Below are 19,500 nucleotides of genomic sequence, written 5' to 3' on the forward strand. Positions count from 1 at the left end.
TGAAACTTATTGAACAGCAATTTGGTCTCTTATAATCTTTTATTAATGTTAGGCTTCAGTTCACTATATTATAAGGGCCGGCAAGGCATGTCATTCTCCCCTTAATTTTCCTCTGAAGGAACAGATTATATAATCGAATTGTATTTTCAGCAATAAAAATTACCAACGCACAGGAAATTATGTTTTACTCCAGAGGACTTACAGAAAGTAGGCAGTCAAGTATTAGAATATTTGGTTTTGATGTATATACATTGCTTAAGTAACAGGCCTATTGGCTAGGTTATATAGTTTCCTTGAGAATATAAAGCTAATTTCCTAGTTATGGATTTTATACACAGAGAATAGGGTAGCTCCCATTCTAAGTTAAATAAACGATATCTTGGTCCGATAAATATGTTTTATGAGTTTGATAAACATGAAACAATTCCCTACATCTGGATTATATGGGCTTCATTGAGCTTCTAATTTTGTGGCAGTTAAAAAGGTCCCAGTTCACTATCTAAGCTAACCCAAAATATACTGCAAATACAGAAGAAAATAGTAGTGAGAAGAACCAAATACTATATAGGAATAAACAAGCAATAGAAAGACAAGAGAAGAGGTGCTTGTTTCCTGTTCCACCTTGTAAGAATTAGACAACTCATAAGTGTTTATCAAGATTCTGGACTGTATGGAAAATTAGTATAAGACATAAACCCTATATTTCAGGACTTTGTCATCTACTTGGGGAAATATATATGAAACAATAGAACAGTAACTAATAATTAGTTGTTATGAGTTGTGTGAAATTTTATCAGAAAAAATGAAATTAATGTGGGCCAGAGTTTTTCTGGAAGGTTTTGTAAAAGGTATTAAGACAGTTTTAAAGGATTTTGAAAACAAATGGATATAGATGCAAATACCAAGAAAAAGCTTTGGGGGAAAATACAAACCCAGGAAGAGGAAGTGCTGTCATGGAGTGGATAATTCCAGTTGCTGCAGAGCATTTGAATAATTCTTATCCCAGTTGACATTGAGACTTCATGGTTGAATTAAAGCTAGGACATAATGTCTATGGGAGTGTCCTTGGAACAAATGTACATTCTGTAACTCACTCATTTAAAGAATAATGATTCAATAAGACTATAACTATAATGTATGTACTTTTCCTTTATAACTGACAAAACTTATGTGATTATGGAGCTCAAAGGAGAAAAATGGCACAAGTACTGAAATTTTGGTTTTATTCAAAATAAAAGAAGTTTGTCTTATTTCAGCAGTAACACTGTCCATTGATGGAGAACCACATCAGTCCGTGGTTTCTATTTATGACTAGAAACAAATCAAAAGGGAGAAGAGATGCATATGAGATGATTTATATGTAATATAAATATTTTCAAATCTTTAAGTTTTGTGTTAAAAAATAAATTGGCAGTAAATATTATATAGCATTTGTTACAGTATTTGTTACAGATGCTATTTTTATTAGCTGTTTCAAGAGATAAATTCCTGAATCTCAGTGAGTTGGTAAAATGGAAAGTTTATTTCAAGATACACAGTCCAAAATTTGATATACTTCAAGTGGCAGGTAGCAATTCTTATAGTGGTGATTATAAAGTTTTTTTTCTAGGAATATGTTTACTTCTTATAAATTTTTAAATTTATTTGCGATAAAATAGCTATTTCCCAACTTGTTTTATAAGACCAACATTGACTACAAACTTAACAATGACATTAAAAGATAGGAAAATTATGCCATTCTCTCTCAGAAGCATGGATGCAAAAATCCTAAACAAAATATACAGTGATGTATAAAAAGTAAAATAAATTCCAGTCAAGTTATAATTATTCCAGAAATATAAAGTTGGTTTAACATGTAAATATCAATGTGATTTACAACACTGATCAAATAAAGGTAGAAAAGAGGTATGATTATCTAAATTATGCAAAAAACACCCACATTTGATCAAATTTGAAATCCACTTATTATAAAACTTATCAAACTAAAAACAGAAGATCACTTCTTAATCTGATAATGTGCGAGCAAACATTCTACTGAATGGTGCAACACTAAAAGTCTCTCCCTGAAATCGAGAGCAAAGGAAGGATGCCTGCTACTATTTGTTTTTCAACAATGTATTAGAATTCTATGACATAAGAATAAAGCAATGAATCAGTTAACCAATGAACCAAAACAAAATAGAAAAATATAAGCAATGAAAAAGTAGTAATTCTATTCTTATTAGCAGATGACTTGATGATATAGGGGTATGGTAAATATTCAAGAGAAAGTTCAAATTAGGAAAAATAAACAAATCAGTTTTCTAGAAGGAAGTTCAATATAAAAAAATAAATTCTATTTCTATATACCAGCAACAAGTATAACATGAAATTTAGAGAATAATACCACTTAACAATAGTATGGAATAAATAAAATACAGTTGACCATTGAACAACACAGGTTTGAACTGCACAGTTTCACTTGCAGATTTTTTACAGTACTGTAAGTGTATTTTTTCTTCCTTAAAACTTGTCAGTTACAGGTTAGGTTTTCTTATCCTGGCCCTGTTTTCCATAATGATTTCTGCTCTGGAGCCTTGACTCAAAGAGTCTATCTCTCCAATATTTGGGGCAGTTGTTTGCTCTGTGTCCTATTATGGATCCAAATTGAGGTGTTGATTTCAAAGTCTGTTAAGTTTTATACTTATTGTCAGGTTGAAATGGCAACCTCCAAGCTCCTTACAGACAGAATTGCAATATGCGGTATATAGAGAGAACTCACATATAACCATAAGAAAACAGATAAATAGCCCAACAGAAAAAGCTAGATATATGAATAGAATTCTCAGAAGAGGAAGCTCAGAATAAGAATGAGAATTATTCTCACTGGTAACTAGGGAAATTTATTTTATTTATTAAAAATTTTTTTAACATTTATTTATTTTTGAGAGACAGAGAGAGACAGATCATGAGCAGGTGAGGGGCAGAGAGAGAGGGACACACAGAATCGGAAGCAATGCTCCAGGCTCTGAGCTGTCAGACCAGAACCGAGCCAGGGCTTGAACCCATGAATGGTGAGATCATGGCCTGAGCTGAAGTTGGACGCTCAACCGACTGAGCCACCCAGGCACCCCATCTAGGAAAATTTAAATGTAAACCATAATGAATACAATTTCATTTACATCAGAATGATGGCAATACCAGTTATATTAAAATGGGTACCTTGTGAAAAATCATTTGACAGAAACTTCTGCCTACTTAAAGCTGATGTCAACTAGGAAAAAAGCCAGTGTAATGGAATTGATCAAACAGATTTATGATTATCTCAATTTACCACAAAGCTGTTTCTTGGGTGTACCTTCTAGGTGACCAATCTAGGACTAGGCTGTTATTTTTTTCTAAATGGTCAAGACAAGGAAGTTTGTGATTCCCTGGATGACTCCTCTCTTGAAGCCATAGAAATATGGTACTAGTCAGACAAGTTTCATCATATTTGTTCTCTACATTTCACCCAGCCAATAAAAACAAACCAACCAACACTGGATATAGCACATAAACCTGTGAAACATTGATCATCTTAAAAGCTACACCAGGAGGTCCGTATTTTAATTATCACTATCATCGTTGTCGTCGTCATCATCATCATCACCACCACCACCGCCACCATTGTCCCCGACACCACCACAGCAATCAGACTATTATGTACAGGTAAATGGGATTCTATCTGAGAGGTTAAGTCTACAAATCCTAGTTAGAGTATGTTCTAGCTTTTTAAAAACTGGCTGCTTTCTATAAGTTAGATTTTTATTTCTAGACTCTGCTAAAAAAAAACATGCTATTGTTTTTAAGGTCTGAAGACTCTGCAAAGTCTCTGGGAAAGTTTTAGAAAGTTGGAAAAAAGAATCCAGTTTCAGTGAAATTTTACTTACTTGTTATTATAAGAACACTACCATTTTTGTTCTTTAGTAATGTAATTGAAATTATGTTTTCTAATATGAAAATGTTTTCTTGGATATAATTTAAAAATATAATTTCCATTATATTTTTGGAGTAATGTACTTTATAACCAGGTCCTGAATTAGCAGCTGGCAGACTGCAGAGGGGCTCAGAACTTCATAGATTTTCAAATAAATTCCCTTCTGTAGGCTCTCTGCTTTTCTACAATTCCAGGGGAAAGTTAGAGATGGAGACCATTCAATGCATTTGATCATTAATTTCTTTGTTCCTTATTCACAACTCTTTCCCTAATAATTTAAAGTCCTCTATGGGAAAAAAGGTTTATATTTCTAAAATTTGGGGGAATTTTGCACTGGAATCCTGTTTTTTAACACACTCTTCACTGTATGATAGGATTCAGGTGCATCTAATTCAAAGGGTTTGTAAATGAAGTTCTAATGAATGAAAACTACAGTTATGGTTATGCTTTGTGATTTAACTGCTAATGCAATATCAAAAGGTAGTTATAAGAAAATCTGATCTAGGAAATGATTCCTGGTATGGTGAGACTGATGTTTTAAAATTGTCAATCGTGTAGTTACCATTATTTTTATTGACATTATTATTGCAATTGATTAAGGTGAATGGTTGAGTATGCCAGAATAGTGATGAGCCCTTACTTGAATTAGATTCAATACAAAAAATGAGGCAGGTGTAGTTTAGTTCAGTATATAGAATTGGTTAAATTTATTGTAGTTTAATTTTTAACCAATTCTCTTTGTTAAATAAGTTCATCCTAGAATACAGGTTTCTGTCTTTAAAAATGGCCAAGGGGCATGTAGGTGGCTCAGGAGATTAAGAATCCAACTCTTGATTTCAGCTCAGGTCATAGTCTCAAGGTTTGTGAATTCCAGCTCTGCTTCATGCTTTGCCAACAGCATGGAAACTGCTTGCGATTCTCTCTCCTTCCTGCTCTGCTCACCCCCGCCCCCAAAACTCTCTCTCTCTCTCTCGCTATCTCAGAATAAATAAAATTTTTCTAAAAATGGCCAAAATTAATTTGGTAAATGAGAAAGTAAGTTGTTCATGAGTGGAACTTTTAATGTTTAGAACTTTGTTTTAATAATTTCAGCTATTATTCAAAAATAATAATCAATTCCTAGAGCCCACATTTACTAGAGGAAGCACTGAATAAATCATATACTACTGTGATCTTTTAGATACAATAATATCTCCTTACTTGTTATGATAGGTAGACATCCATAGTGAGGGGGAGAAAAGCAGCAGTGCTATAATCAACAATATGCATTTTCTACCACTTCCCAGACCTTCTAAATGGAGCTTTCAAAGAAAAATATTTTATAAGGTGTAGCATGGTGATTATTTGTATAGAAACCATTTCAGCCACTTTAGAGTCACCACTCAGGCTACATAAATGTTTAAGTCCCTCAAACAAATTCGCATGTCTCAGAAAGACTAGACTAAGTTACAACTGGCTAATCCAAAACAAATTTGAGACCTCAATATCACAGTTAACTTTTCTGGTTATTAAAAGATACATATTATCAGATACTCATAAGGTTATAAGTATTTTCATTAATTACCTTAATTGCATACACCTTTTAGACTGTAGTTTATCTAGTGTAAGAAACATAATACCTGAATAGGCTTTTTGCTCTGAGGATGAGCTTAAGCAGCAGGATTCCAGTATGAAGGCATGCATACGGTGCATCTGAAGTAGGGAGTTCCTGTGAAGAGCTTTGACAAATAATGCCAGTTTTGGGAAACACTCATTAACAAGTCATTAAAGGGGTGTAAAGAAGAGGTAGGATTAAGAGTAGAGAACAGGGCAGAGAGGAAATAAGACTGGGTGGAGCTGCACAGCATTGCCATAATGTAATTTTTTTAAAGGAACTTCTTTACCTAAAAATAAATTGGTCTTAGAGGAATAAAAACAGAAAGATTCTCATATTCATAGGGATATCTAAACTGCCAAATATATCCCTTGATTACAAACTCCTCTCTTTAGCATGTTTTGTTTAAGATGATGAACACAAAAGATTGAGGAAACCGCTGAGGCTATTTTGAAATTTGAAATCGGATTTTTATGTGTATGTGTTATAGCTCTTCCTCCAAATCAGCAATTTCATGACACCATGTCTTTCAAAATGTAAGGAATAATTAGTGTCCAAACTTTATATAGATTAGACTGAGGGTAGCAATAAGACCTAATTATAACCCTAGACCACTCTCTTAGAGTGATGCCAAGTCATCATACTTTTGGGTTATTTTTCATCTAATTAGTTGGTTTTGACGATGAAATTTGCCTGCTTCTTAATTCATATGATACAAATAATCCATGTTTATTATAGAAACATTAGAAAATATAGTTAGGAAAAAAGTAAACAAAAAGAGAATAAAATCTACCCATAATCTCATAACATGGGAAAACTCTGGTTGACCTCATAATTTTCCTTTCACATTTAATTAAAAATTTTACATGGTTGTATGATGTATTTGTTTATAAGCCTATATATATATATATGTACATGATATGACTATAGTTTGCAAAAATACAATCAGACCACACCCAACATTTTGTGACCTGGTTTAGATAAAAAAAGAACAAATGAATTTCTCTTCAGCACCATTAAGACAAAAACCATGTCTATCTTACTCACTACCATATCCCTAGAAGCTAACATAGCTAACAAATCAAATGTGATTTGTTAAAGGAATAAACATCAGAGTCTATCTTCTTTGAGATGTTTAAGACTTTTATGTTTCATACTAACATAAGAGCCTAATCATAAATTATAAATTGTGTTGTATGAGGTGAGGGGAGCCAGGTAATTTAGACGGTCTATCCCATCTGATTTGAGCCATTTTTTCTTTTCATAGGCATGACATATTCCCCCAGAGAAGATCGTGGCCAGTATGGATGGTGATCCTTACCTTTCTTGGTGTGACAGCAATCTTGGGAGTAACTATCGGTCTCCTTGTTCATTTTCTGGCAGTTGGTCAGTATTGATTATTTTCCATTTTCACCCTTAGTACTAAATCTTTTATTTTTAGAAATTAATAAGAAATGATATGAATATTAAATTTCTTAATGGAAGCTTTCTCATCTATTAACTATGTTCTAACATCATTCTCTATTATTTAATACCAAAGTTAAAAATTTTCTTAAATCAAAAGCATCCTTGGGAAAGACTGAAAAGCTCAATACTTGATGCCAAAATGCATTGTCAATAAAGAAACATACGTAGTTGGTTAGTAGTTGAGATGTTATGTATTTTAGTAAATATATCTAAGAACTTGGGAGTTCCTACTCTTCTTGGCTCAATTCTGATTGTTAAGACATAATTACAAAATAGAAATGGATAATCCACAAATGGCTCACCTAATAGTAGATAGTAGAAGTGGGTGAATGGCTGAATGTTTATATAAATTTGATCTTACTTAAAAAAAATTTAATACTCAGAAAGTTTGGGTTTCTAATTTATTTTTACCTTTCAGAAAAATAAATCCTTAAATCTGTGTAGCTATTTAGTGTTTTCAAATAAATTTGACATCCATTATTCCACTTGGTCTTCATAATAATCCTTTGAGTGAGGGAGGGTAGATTTTACTATCTCTGTTTTCACATGAAAAAACCAATACTGAGAAAAGTCAAATGCTTGTTATCACAGGCTTTTAAGTGTCATAGATGAGCATAAACCCAAACCTTAACATTTAAGTGTATTATTCTACTTTATCATAAGATTTTCTATTTTATTCCTCTGAAATATATTACATTTTGCCTAATACAGTGATAATTCTAGTTTTTCCTTCATTCTACCTCTCCTTTGTATTCTCTAACAAGCCTAATCTCCAATTTCAAAAATGTCCTTCAGAAGGGTCATGTATGCTTACAGTCTCTTGCATGCCATGTTTGCCCCGAACTCTCTGTAGTCTGGATTAATTAAGGAATAACACCCATTATATAATTTCCTTAAGGAAAGTGCTCTGAGTTTACCAAATCAAGCCCAGTGAAGAAGCCCATTAGCTTAGTTAGTTATACTTCCAAAATATAAGTTGGATTTTAATAAGTCCCTTCTTCTGGAGAACCAATGCATTCATGAACAGGAGACAAAAGGAGAACTGTATGCATCCCGGTTTAAGCAGGACATATGCAGGATGAGACTTTGCCATTGACTTTTTCTATATAGTGAACCACCTACCATTTCAAATACAAGGCTAGATGGGCTTATATTAACTGAAGTTAATTGAACTGGACTCCTTGTGAAGTAAAAATGGGCACTCAAACTCTGTTGTAAAGGTCACCTGGAGGCACCTTGAAAGATGGGTTTGGTCTCAGATTCTGACTTAGGAACAATACAGTCTGTTAATACTATGAACAATTTGTGTTGGATGATACCTAGAATAATCTCTCATTCAAGTGGTATGAAATTCGCTTCTCTGTCTGAATATATCTATTATTTCTCAAGACATTGTATTTTAGTTTCTATTTCTTGGATTACCTCGGAAATTAATATTCCACAAGGATAATTATTCTAGGAATGACTCTGGTTCAGCCCTTTCTTAACTTTTTTAACTATTTTATTCAACTAAATATTTCCAAAAGCTTACACAGACATTTATAAACAATTCAAAATCCTTCAGATGTTTATCTAGTAGCGCTAAGTCCTGACTTTGTCTCAGAATTATCTGCAGAGCTCTTCTAAAGAAGTGTCCATTCCTTGGGCCCTTCTCTTATGTTTCCTGATTCAGTGGAACTGAGGCAGGGCCTGCCCGTGTGTGCTTTTAGAAGCTCTGTAGTTATTCTGATATATAGATAGTGCTGCAATCTATGCATCTAAGGCAATATTTTATAAAGATAATAAAATATATTTCTATCTTTAATAGAAGATTTTATTATAAACTTTGGGATAGTGGCAGATTATGATGTTAATACTGACTACTGCTATGTCTGTAAAACTGACTATGATTTTATAGGCTAGAGTGTAAGGTATAGAGTAGATTCTCATTCAATTTATCTAAATAATTGTATTATTCAGCTAAGGCTGCCATAACAGAATACCACAGACTGAGTGGCTTAAACAACAGATATTCTTTTCTCACAATTTGGAGGCTAGATGTCCAAGATCAGAGTGCCAGATCACTGTCACCTCATATGGCCTTTTTTTCTGTGGCATATGGTGTTGGGGGGTAGTTTGTGAGGAAGGAGAAAGACAGAAGGATGGGACTCTGGTGTCTCTTCTTCCAAGGCTACTAGAATCTGATTTAACCCTATGGTCTGATTCATGATCTAATTTAACCTTAATTACCTTAGTAAAGATCATATCGCTAAATATAATCACATTGCGGGCTAGGGCTTCAACATATTAGTTTTCAGGGGAAAATTCAGTTTATAAGGATACTCAAGGGCGGGATGCCTGGGTGGCTCAGTTAGTTGAGTGTCTAACACTTGATTTCTGCTCAGGTCATGATCCTAGGGTCACATTGGGCTCTGCACTTAGTGGAGAGCCTGCTTAAGATTCATTCTCTCTCTCGTTCTCTCTTTCTCTCCCCACCCTTCGCCTCCTCTCCCACTCACACTCTTTCTCTTTCTAAAATAAAATAAAAATCAAGGGAAAATAAGCTTCAAATTGCACCTCAAATCAATTTGATTTTCAGTAATCTAACAAGACTCAGATGTCTAAACATCATGGTTCCTTTGAACATGGGCATGATATATGTGACTTTTGACAAATTAATCTGCCTACCTGAAAATACCCAAGTTGGGCATACTGGGTATTACAAAATTAGCAGATTCTAGTTGGTCAGTCTTCTATTTGATGAAAGACTTCATAGATTAAAATCATGAAGTCATATGAAAGAGGATCTTGGAGTTTATTTATTATAATTTAGTCTTTGTGATTACTAAAAAATCCCATAAAACTAAAGTGATAAACCAATATGGCACAGCCCTTTGGTGGCAGGGCTTAAAATAGTTCCTCTAACTTCATATGCATTATATTTTTAGAATGACCTTAAGTAACTTCTTAGCTAGAACCTAGATTTGTTGCTCATATCTACCAGTTGCCATAAGGAAGAATATAGAAAATACCATTGGAATATAGGAAACTAATTTTTATTTAAATTGAAATGATATTTCTGACTCCCAGGATAATGCATTATTTCATCTCAGAGATCATATATATTTCAAAGTCTATTATTATTAGCACTTCTTAGAGACTCTATGGTACTTTTTAAGGTGAATCAAAAGTACAATTGCTCTCAAAATATATGAATGGCTAATTGCTTAACCAAAAGAAAGTACCATTTCACATTAGTTTCTATTTTTAAAAGTACATGCATAATGTGGAAGAATTACCTCTAGGCTTGTCCTATTATAACATTACAGTGGCCTTAGTATATCAGATGAGGCATTTTGCATTTGGGGACAGAAAGGAATGGGGAATGAGAGACCTTGTGATGCTCACCAAACACCAGCCTCCGTATATGCTGGAGAGAAGTAGGATGGCAGTGGAAATTCCTCAAGGAATGACTTCAAGGAGTGGAAAGCAGGCGGATAGGAAACAGGGCAGAAGAAAAGTTATAAAAGGGTGTAGATCATCCAGAAAGAGAAGGGAAATGTTTGTAGTGTTTCCTGTATCAGAAGTGCTTAGAAAGATTAACTGGGTAATCACTAGATCAAGAATTTAGACTACATATGAAAAATAGGTTTCATTTCTAGTGCACATTCAAGTGGATTGTTAGTGGCTGCCTGGATTGCTGTTTTGCTGTGGATGCTAAGGGTATACCTGGCTTAAGGAGGGGAATGGTGTCTATTATCTTATGAAGGAAGAAGGGGGACCACTTCATGAATGCTGGGTAGTTGCCATTTCTAGAATGGGTGGATATTAAATCCCCTTCATTTTTCCTCTCTTCCTTTCTCCTTCCCTCTGATAATTTAAAAATCTGGGTCAAATGTTAATTTTGAGACAAAGGTATGGAGGGATTTGAATCTACTTGTTATTTTAAAATTCTTTGAGTATTCTTTGTTTCACAGGAAAGATGTACTATTACCAAGGTGATTTTCATATTTCTGGAGTTATACACAATGATAGTTGTGAAAATGGAGCTTCAGAAGCCAGCACAGATCTGAGCAAAAATATAGAGACTAAGGTAAGCCAGAGATTCCTTTTAATAATTTCATAATAAATTTGATTGAAACAGACATGATGGCTATTTTGTTTTTTTTTCTTGACAGATATCTGATGCTTTTCAAAATTCTAGTATATATAAAGAATATACAAACTCGCAGGTCATCAAACTCCTGTAAGTACAAATTCAATCAGGATCTTACGGAAAGGAAGGTAACTGTGGTTTTCAATAACAACAATAGAAAAAATAGAATTAGAGAAGGAAAAAAGAAAAAGAAGAAAGAAAGAAATCTCCATAAATTAAAATATCATTGTAATTAACAAATTTCTGTTCAGAATAGGAACTGTTCTGTACAAATCTGTAATCTCCATACCTGAAGGGAATTATAAGGTTGTTGGTAGTAGTCAGTCCCAACTGACTACTATGATGGAAGATAATTGTAACTCTGTGGAAAACAGAGACCAACCTTATTGTTTTGCTATTCACATACTAGCCTCTTCTCCCATCCATTCCCATCTGGCAATACCTTTCCTAAAATAACCTTCCATTGGCCTCTTTAGTAATTACTATCACTATAATGACTATGGAGCAAAGTGAATAATTTAAGACACCATTTGTCTAAATATGTCTTTGAAGTGTGTTTGAGTATGGGGGTGGGTAGGATGCAAGGAGGAGGTATCATGGAGCACTGAGTATGAGTGATAAAGAGGGAGAGTACTTGTATTTTGGTAATTACCAATATCCATTTTGGGGGGGGGTTCTAAAGTCCCAAAACAAAACAAGTCAAAAAATCCAGCTTGCCAAAAATCAACCAACTAACCTACTTAACTATAGATAAACAAAACCTTCAAAGACTCTTCTATTGATCATAATTATTTGAAAACAGAGTTGTGGATATTTTTTAAAAAATTGTAGGGGCACCTGGGTGGCTCAGTCGATTAAGTGTCTGTCTTCAGCCTAGGTCATGATCTCACTGTTCCTGAGTTCGCTCCCGGCATCAGGCTCTGTGCTGACAGCTCAGAGCCAGGAGCCTGTTTCAGATTCTGTGTCTTCCCCATTCCCACCTTTCCCCGACTCCCACTGTCTTTCTCTCAAAAATAAATAAACATTAAAAAATAGAAAATAATAAAAATTGTGATTTGTTTTGAAAGTCTCCCAGAATGAATTAATCTCCTTTCCTAATAAAAAGGATGTAATGAATATATAGATAATGGAGATTCTCTTCATGCCTTCGTCTTTCTGAGCTCTCTTCTTATCCAGTTCTATTGGGTTAGGGATGTATAAGAAACTATAGGGAGAAGCTTACTACCAGCTCCTGAATATATGCTAGGAGTTATCTTTTGAATGATTCATGGTCCTGCATTTATGTTTCCATTTATCTGTTTACCTAAAGTTATTAGACAATATCTGTACAAAAACATGGTTTTTACTGTTATAACAAAATGTTACACCAATTATTTGTTGGCCAGTACTCAGTTTCTCATGTGTGTTTGAATTATTCTAATTTCTCGTTTGTAGTTCACATCTTCTTCTAGGAACAGTACCTTTGAACCAGGTAGAAGATTTTTAGGGATGCTTGCACTTTATACATACTGAGATAATATCTGTGTATTGTTCTTTAATATATATGTAAAGGATGTATGATGATTAAATGTGGGAAATTCAATGTGTTCACAAGACATTTAAAAAAATTAAGAAACAACACACTATAACATTTCTGTTGTTTCTAGTCCTGATTCCAATGGTTCAAAAGTACAGTTACAGCTGACATTCAAGTTTCCTCCAGCAAGGAGGCATAGCATGAAGACTGAAATTGAAGCTATCTTATATCAGATACTGAAAGACAACATGGCATCCTGGAATGCAGTCCCTACTTCCATTAGACTCATAGGTATTTCACTTATTTCCATTATTTTCTATTACTTAGGTGTTTCGACTGTTTGAAAAAAATATTAGAAAAAAACTGAATGAAGAGTTTCAGGAATGTGCTTTGGGGAAAAATATGCTTCTCAAATTTTGGCACTCTTAGGAATGAGATGGGATGGAAGGGGCAGTGGCATAAAATCTTTGAAGAGTGATAGGAAGGATGTATAATGTATATGTATGTGTAATGTATAATGTATACATGACCTAAAGTATGGTCATGAATGTGAGCTTGGAAGATTTCGTGTTTACATTTGCAAAAGGGGATGAAGGACCCTAAGCGGAGCATTATTCCTCCCTTCCTTCTACTCTTATCAGAATCTCATTACAGGAAACAGATTTAGGACTTACTTGGTCATTCAGTGTGGAGACTTCTAGAGTAAGAAGAAAGTTGGGGATAGGGAGTTCTCAACTGTTCTTGTGAAAGAATGGGAATGATACTATCAAAGAAAAACTAATTGCCTAGAATAATTTCCTAGAAAACAAGGGAATAAAATGATAGGATTTTGCCCCAGTACAGAAAATAAAGTCTGTAAATATCTTGGAAGTCCTGCAAACCTCCTTGAAACTCTAATGTGGATTGTTAAAAGGCCTGATAGGTGATAAGTTCCAGAACCCAGTTTTGTGGTTCTTCCAGACTGACAGTTGATTCTAGTGTCCTTTAAGGCTCTCAAGCTGACAACTGGCACTCACAGCTCTTTTATCTCAGAATACCTGTTATCACTGGACCACTCATGAGAAGAGAGTTTGCAGTAGAGCTTCTCAAAAGAACAATACAATTCCTCTGTGGGTGGCTATTGGAAAAGAAAGTTGTTTCTCTGTGTCCTAGGGATTTAAAGTCAGCACTTGCTAGTGGGTATTTTGTAGTGCCCTACTCTTCCTTTTTTCTCTCTTTGTCTCTAAAGTCTCTTCTCAATGGAAAGAGACTTGAATTTAAGTTAAATTCTCAAAAGTTAATTCAGTCATAGTAATGAGATGATTCTAAAGAAAAAGATAGGTCCAATGAAATATGATTTTAATTGGAAAGTTTTTCCTTATAGATAACTTGGAGTAATTAAGATGAGAATTATCATAAGCAAGTAAATCCAAAGATAATTAATTCCCAGTGCCTCTTTTAATGAGAATGTTATCTCACTAAATATTTTACTGCAACTATCATAAAATTGAGAGCTTTGTTTTTTATTTCTTTTACTACCTGGTAGAGATGGTCAAAATATAAAAAGTAGGAGGGAGAGGGGCTGATAGCTGATATGTGAACTAGTCTGAATAGTTAAATGTTGGGTGTAATTGGGCTAGGAAAGCTAGCATGTATATCCTTGGATTGAAAATAATTTCTTGGTGATATTTCATTAATTTTATATTTTGTTTTAATTTCAGAAATCAGCAAGACTAATGTTGAAATCCTTACCAACAACTGTAAGTTTAGAAACTATGATAAACTTAACTCATTCACAAATATTTCCCTATTGCTTTCCCAAAAGGTATCTTGAAATATGTCATTTAGAAATCTATAGTAGTCTTCCAAATTATTGGCTATATCAGATATATATCTGGAATTTCTTTTTGAAAAACACTGGCCTATGAATTTTAACTTCTGTAAGGAGTTGTCCAAAAGGATGAAATAAGAGCTGATTCCAAAGAATGGAATCATAAGTGAAGAATAGCATATCTGAGTAAGTTAAAATAAAAAAGATTGAAAGGAAAAAAGGACAACTAAGGATAATAAAATGTAAAAAGTAGGCTATCCCAAATACAAATTTATTATAAAATAAAAATAGTTTTGTATCTTCTAAATAAATTCTCTTTAGAGTATCACATTGCCCACAAGATACATCCATGCATTCTTTCTCTTAATGGATATTTATGGTGTATCTATTATCCACATGGTGCTTTCAAATAGCACTGCATATGCTGTGCAAGTAGCAGACAGAATGAAGTAAAGTCTCTACCTTCAAGAATTTTGCAATCTATTTGGACAGATGAGACTTATAACAAATGGATAAAATAAAAGTCATTGGAAGGTAATTGAGACTGGGAAAGAGGATAAGTAAAAGTCGCCCAAGCCAAGATGGAGTCTAGTACCATGATCACAGTACATTCCAGGAAAGATATAGCATTGCTTAGGAGATTCTGGACAATCACTGAAGGGTTTCAAGTCATGTTTTAAGATGTATTTCTCATAAAGGATGACCAAAGAGGGCTGCTCTTATATAAATACATCCTTTCTTCAGGTTGTGGAAGACCAGCCAACAGTATCATAGCAGGCAACCGAATTGTCAATGGGAAGAATGCCATGGTGGGGGCATGGCCATGGCAAGCCAGCATGCAATGGAAAGGCCGGCACTTCTGTGGGGCATCTTTGATCAGTAGAAGGTGGCTATTATCTGCAGCTCACTGCTTTGCTGAGTAAGTGTGAACATCTGAGTAAATGTAGGATTTGGAGTAAACCATGATGATTAACCTAAATACATGAATGTTCACCAGAGCCAAATGAAATTTATAATTACCTGCACAACCAAAGGGCAGCAGAGGCATTTAAATTTGTCAAAGAGGAAAAGGTAAAAGGAAGCAATTCACATTTTCCAAATAGCTACTTTGGCCTGACATTGTGCTTTATTTACATCATTTTATTTAATCATAACAATAATTTTGTATGGAAGGTATAATTTAACCTCTTTAAAGATGAAGAAGGTAGGGTTCAGAAATGGTGATGTAACTTGGCAAAGTTCCTACAGCTCCTATATAACAGAAATTCAATGCGAGTCAGGTATGTCTGCCTCTGGTTACAATGTGCTGATTTTTTTCTTGCCCTTCAGAGGTTTCCTACCTAACTAAAGACATTTAAATATGATATATTAAAAGTAGTAGCAGCATGGTGTAGTATGTGTCACATATACAACAAGACAGTAAGTTCTGTGAAAATTTGATGAGCAAAGGAGCATATCCAGCTGAGGTATCAAAGTATAAGATTTGACCAGGACCCTAAAGAAATAAGATATGATTGATCAGGTGGGTAGATGGGAAAGAACAATATGCATTTTGGGTTGGAAAAACCTTCTTCAGATGTGTTGAGATGGAATAACATAAGTTGCATTCTGACGACAGCAAACAAAAAGAGCAAATTTGAAGTAGAGGAGGTTTGTTAAAAGAAACATTAGAGGGGTGCCTGGGTGGCTCATTCAGTTAAGTGTCTGACTTTGGCTCAGGTCATGATCTCTCAGTTTGTGAGTTTGAGCCCCATGTTGGGCTCTGTGCTGACAGACTGACCTGGAGCCTGATTTGGATTTTGTATATCCCTCTCTCTCTCTGCCTCTCCACTGCTGATGCTCTCTCTCTCTCTCTCTCTCTCTCTCTCTCTGTCAAAAATAAATAAATGTTAAAAAAGGAAACATTATTAGAAAATACACTCAGAAAATTTGTTGTATTGATTGGGCATGTCTCTAATTGACAGGATGCTTACTTCCTGAAGAAGTCTCTTTTACAAAGCATGTTTGCAGGATTTGATCTTTCTGAAGCAAATTTCAAAAAGTAGTCCATGGATCATGAACCACTCAGGGTACTTGTTAAAAGTATAAATCTTTAAGCATCACACCAGACCTTTAAATATAAATCTCAGGAGATGGAACCTGAATTGATTCTAAGGGAGTGGAATTTAAGAGACAAATTGAGTGTGTGGAGTCACTGAAGGCGATAGAATGGGAGAAGGATTGAACAATGTCACCATTACATGAAGTTTTTAGAAATTAAAATCAATCAAACAAACAAAAAACAGCACCTGAGATTTTGAGGGAAAGTGAGATTAGTTGGATAGTAGGTTAGGTCCTAAATTGAGAGCAAGTTTCAGTGGGGAACTGGAGAAAGGACCAGAAAATTTAGATTATAAGTCAAGATGCATTGACTTGGTCAACATAATAGGGTAACTGGGTGAGAACAAGTGGCAGTTTCTTATGTACAAAGATGCAGGCTCATGGAATCCAGGTATTTGGCGCTGAGTGATTCTGGGCCTCATCTGCCAAGGCTGCTCAAATGACTCCTACCTAAGTCAAATGCTTAGGAACTGAATGGGCTTCAGTAGCAGAAGACATCAGTAACTCTACTTAGGAGTATTTGCAGAAGGCTCACAGCTTTAATTGTCTTTTGAACTATTTCATTTGTAACATCTCCATGTCAAAGACATCTTTAGAAAATTAAAATTTGGTGCTTTCTAGTGTTGGTTGGGAGCCTCATGCTTTAGAGTTATGCGATAATGAGCACTATAAACACTGATGTTGCTCAAAAAACTGTGTGAATTTTAACTAAATTGTGTTTTCCAGGAAAAATAATTCAGGAGATTGGACCGTCAACTTTGGAACTGTAGTAAATAAACCGTATGTGACGCGGAAAGTGCAAAACATTATTTTTCATGAAAATTACAGCAGACCTGGGGTTTCTAATGATATCGCCCTTGTGCAGCTTGCTGAAGAAGTTTCTTTTACAAAGTATGTTCATAGGATTTGTCTTCCTGAAGCCAATATGAAGCTTTCAGAAAATGCCAGTGTTGTAGTTACAGGATGGGGAACACTTTATATGAATGGTAAGTTTTTCTGTGAAAAGGTAATCATTTCATGGGAATAATTTAAACAATCAGTTAACCAATCAATCAATCACTCTCTCATGCAATTAATCAGCCAGTAAATATACAAAAAAAAAAAAAAAAAAGCAAATGTTAGGACCAAAAGTTTGGCATTGCCTTGGATTTCTAAAATGTCTATGGGAATAAGAACTGGAAAAATTGGAATTATGTGTGAGGCAGTCAGCTACAATAAACACCAGAAAGGGATCAATCTACCCTAGGACTGGCCTGGTTCTTGCTGACCAGAAAAAAAAAGAAAAGAAAAAAGAAAAAAATATACATATATATATGTATATGTAAATGTATATATATATATATATATATACACAGTAGAATATATAGAATATTCTATAGATATTCTTTTTCTCTACAATCAAGGTTAAGATCCTCATAATACACAGAATTTGTTGCCTTTAGGTCCCCTTCCAATGATACTACAAGAAGCTTCTGTGAAGATTATTGACAACAAACTTTGCAATGCTCCACATGCATTATCTGGCCTGGTGACCGATAAAATGCTATGTGCTGGATTTATGTCAGGAAAAGCTGATGCCTGTCAGGTATGTCTAGATACATTATCAAATCGTTTTCTCCCAAAGTACTGATTAAATTCAAATGTTTATCAATATGATTTTTTGTATGTTAATGATTTCCATAGAGTAGCTTATTTTGATCCACATAACAGATATTTTTTAATCCCACTTATGTATCAGACACCAGTCTAAATGCTGGAGATGCATTGCTGAACAAAATCCCTGCCTTTATGGCCTTTTCAGTCTAGGAATTCATACAAAGGATAAAACTTACATGGTGATAAAATAAATTTGGCCCTATTTTATGGGCCATCTTCACAATACGGTGCTGTCTCTTCCTCATCCAGAAATGGGGCAGGAGGTGTAGCATGTACACACGTCACCCATCCCTCAGGCTTCATTATGAAGCAGCCAAGTCACTTTTGCTCCATAGTCAAGACTGAACTCATTTAAAGTCCAAGTCTGGTCAATCCAACATATGGCAGCTGCAGGCAGTATATTCTGGTTTGTAGTTGCCTTGGGTTTTGAATAAATCCAAGGGCCACAGTTCTAAGCCCAAAAGAAAGTAGACTGTTTTCAGTACTCAGGGGCTTCTGTTAAGTCCAGAGAAGCAGCTAAAGGAAATTCTTTGACAGAACAAGAAACATGTCTTCCTATCTTCTTCCAGAATGATTCTGGTGGACCACTAGCTTACCCTGACTCACGAAATGTTTGGCACCTTGTTGGAATAGTAAGCTGGGGTGACGGATGTGCTAAAAAGAATAAGCCAGGTGTTTATACTCGAGTCACTGCTTATCGTGATTGGATTACGTCTAAGACTGGGCTCTGAAGGAAAAGTAACTTTGGAATGGACCATAAAGACAACTAACTGCAGGGTATTCTTATCTGTTACTTCAAATGTTTTTATCTTTTGGCTGTTGATATAAATCATTTTCTTACATTCAAATACCTAAAGGTCTTTAATATTTTATTATATCTAAAATGCTATCCATTCATTTATCTATTTAATGAATATAGGAAAAAAAGAAAAGATGGCCAAAATATTTTTATTAAGAGCCTAGTTCATAGGTCTAACAGGAGAACAGGAGAAACCTAATGGAGGACCAGGGAGAGGAGAAGAGGGAAAGAGAGTTGGGGAGAGAGAGGGACGCAAAACTTGAGAGACTATTGAATACTGAAAATGAACTGAGAGTTGAACAGGAAGGGGTAGGGAGGAAAAGAGGTGGTGGTGATGGAGGAGGGCACTTGTGGGGAAGAGCACTGGGTGTTGTATGGAAACTAATTTGACAATAAAATACTTAAAAAAAAAAGAATATATTGAAAAAAAAGAGCCTAGTTCAGATTTATCTTACCATTATATTTAGA

At 34.7% G+C, this 19,500-nt stretch overlaps 1 protein-coding gene across 1 annotated transcript in view; it reads left to right on the forward strand.

Annotated features, from left to right (window-relative positions):
- LOC115301894 (transmembrane protease serine 11B-like) overlaps nt 1-18,964 on the forward strand; it is a 19,467-nt gene extending 503 nt beyond the window's left edge. Inside the window, exons 2-12 of the mRNA XM_029951903.1 lie at nt 3,564-3,687; nt 6,040-6,085; nt 6,817-6,935; nt 10,973-11,088; nt 11,174-11,241; nt 12,798-12,958; nt 14,368-14,406; nt 15,222-15,396; nt 17,304-17,563; nt 18,020-18,162; nt 18,803-18,964. Of these exons, the coding sequence (XP_029807763.1) occupies nt 3,564-3,687; nt 6,040-6,085; nt 6,817-6,935; nt 10,973-11,088; nt 11,174-11,241; nt 12,798-12,958; nt 14,368-14,406; nt 15,222-15,396; nt 17,304-17,563; nt 18,020-18,162; nt 18,803-18,964 (1,413 nt within the window). The remainder of the gene's footprint in view (nt 1-3,563; nt 3,688-6,039; nt 6,086-6,816; nt 6,936-10,972; nt 11,089-11,173; nt 11,242-12,797; nt 12,959-14,367; nt 14,407-15,221; nt 15,397-17,303; nt 17,564-18,019; nt 18,163-18,802) is intronic.
- The last annotated feature ends 536 nt before the right edge of the window (nt 18,965-19,500 follow it).

Source organism: Suricata suricatta, chromosome 1 (assembly GCF_006229205.1).
Source record: "Suricata suricatta isolate VVHF042 chromosome 1, meerkat_22Aug2017_6uvM2_HiC, whole genome shotgun sequence".
Taxonomy (NCBI): domain Eukaryota; kingdom Metazoa; phylum Chordata; class Mammalia; order Carnivora; family Herpestidae; genus Suricata; species Suricata suricatta.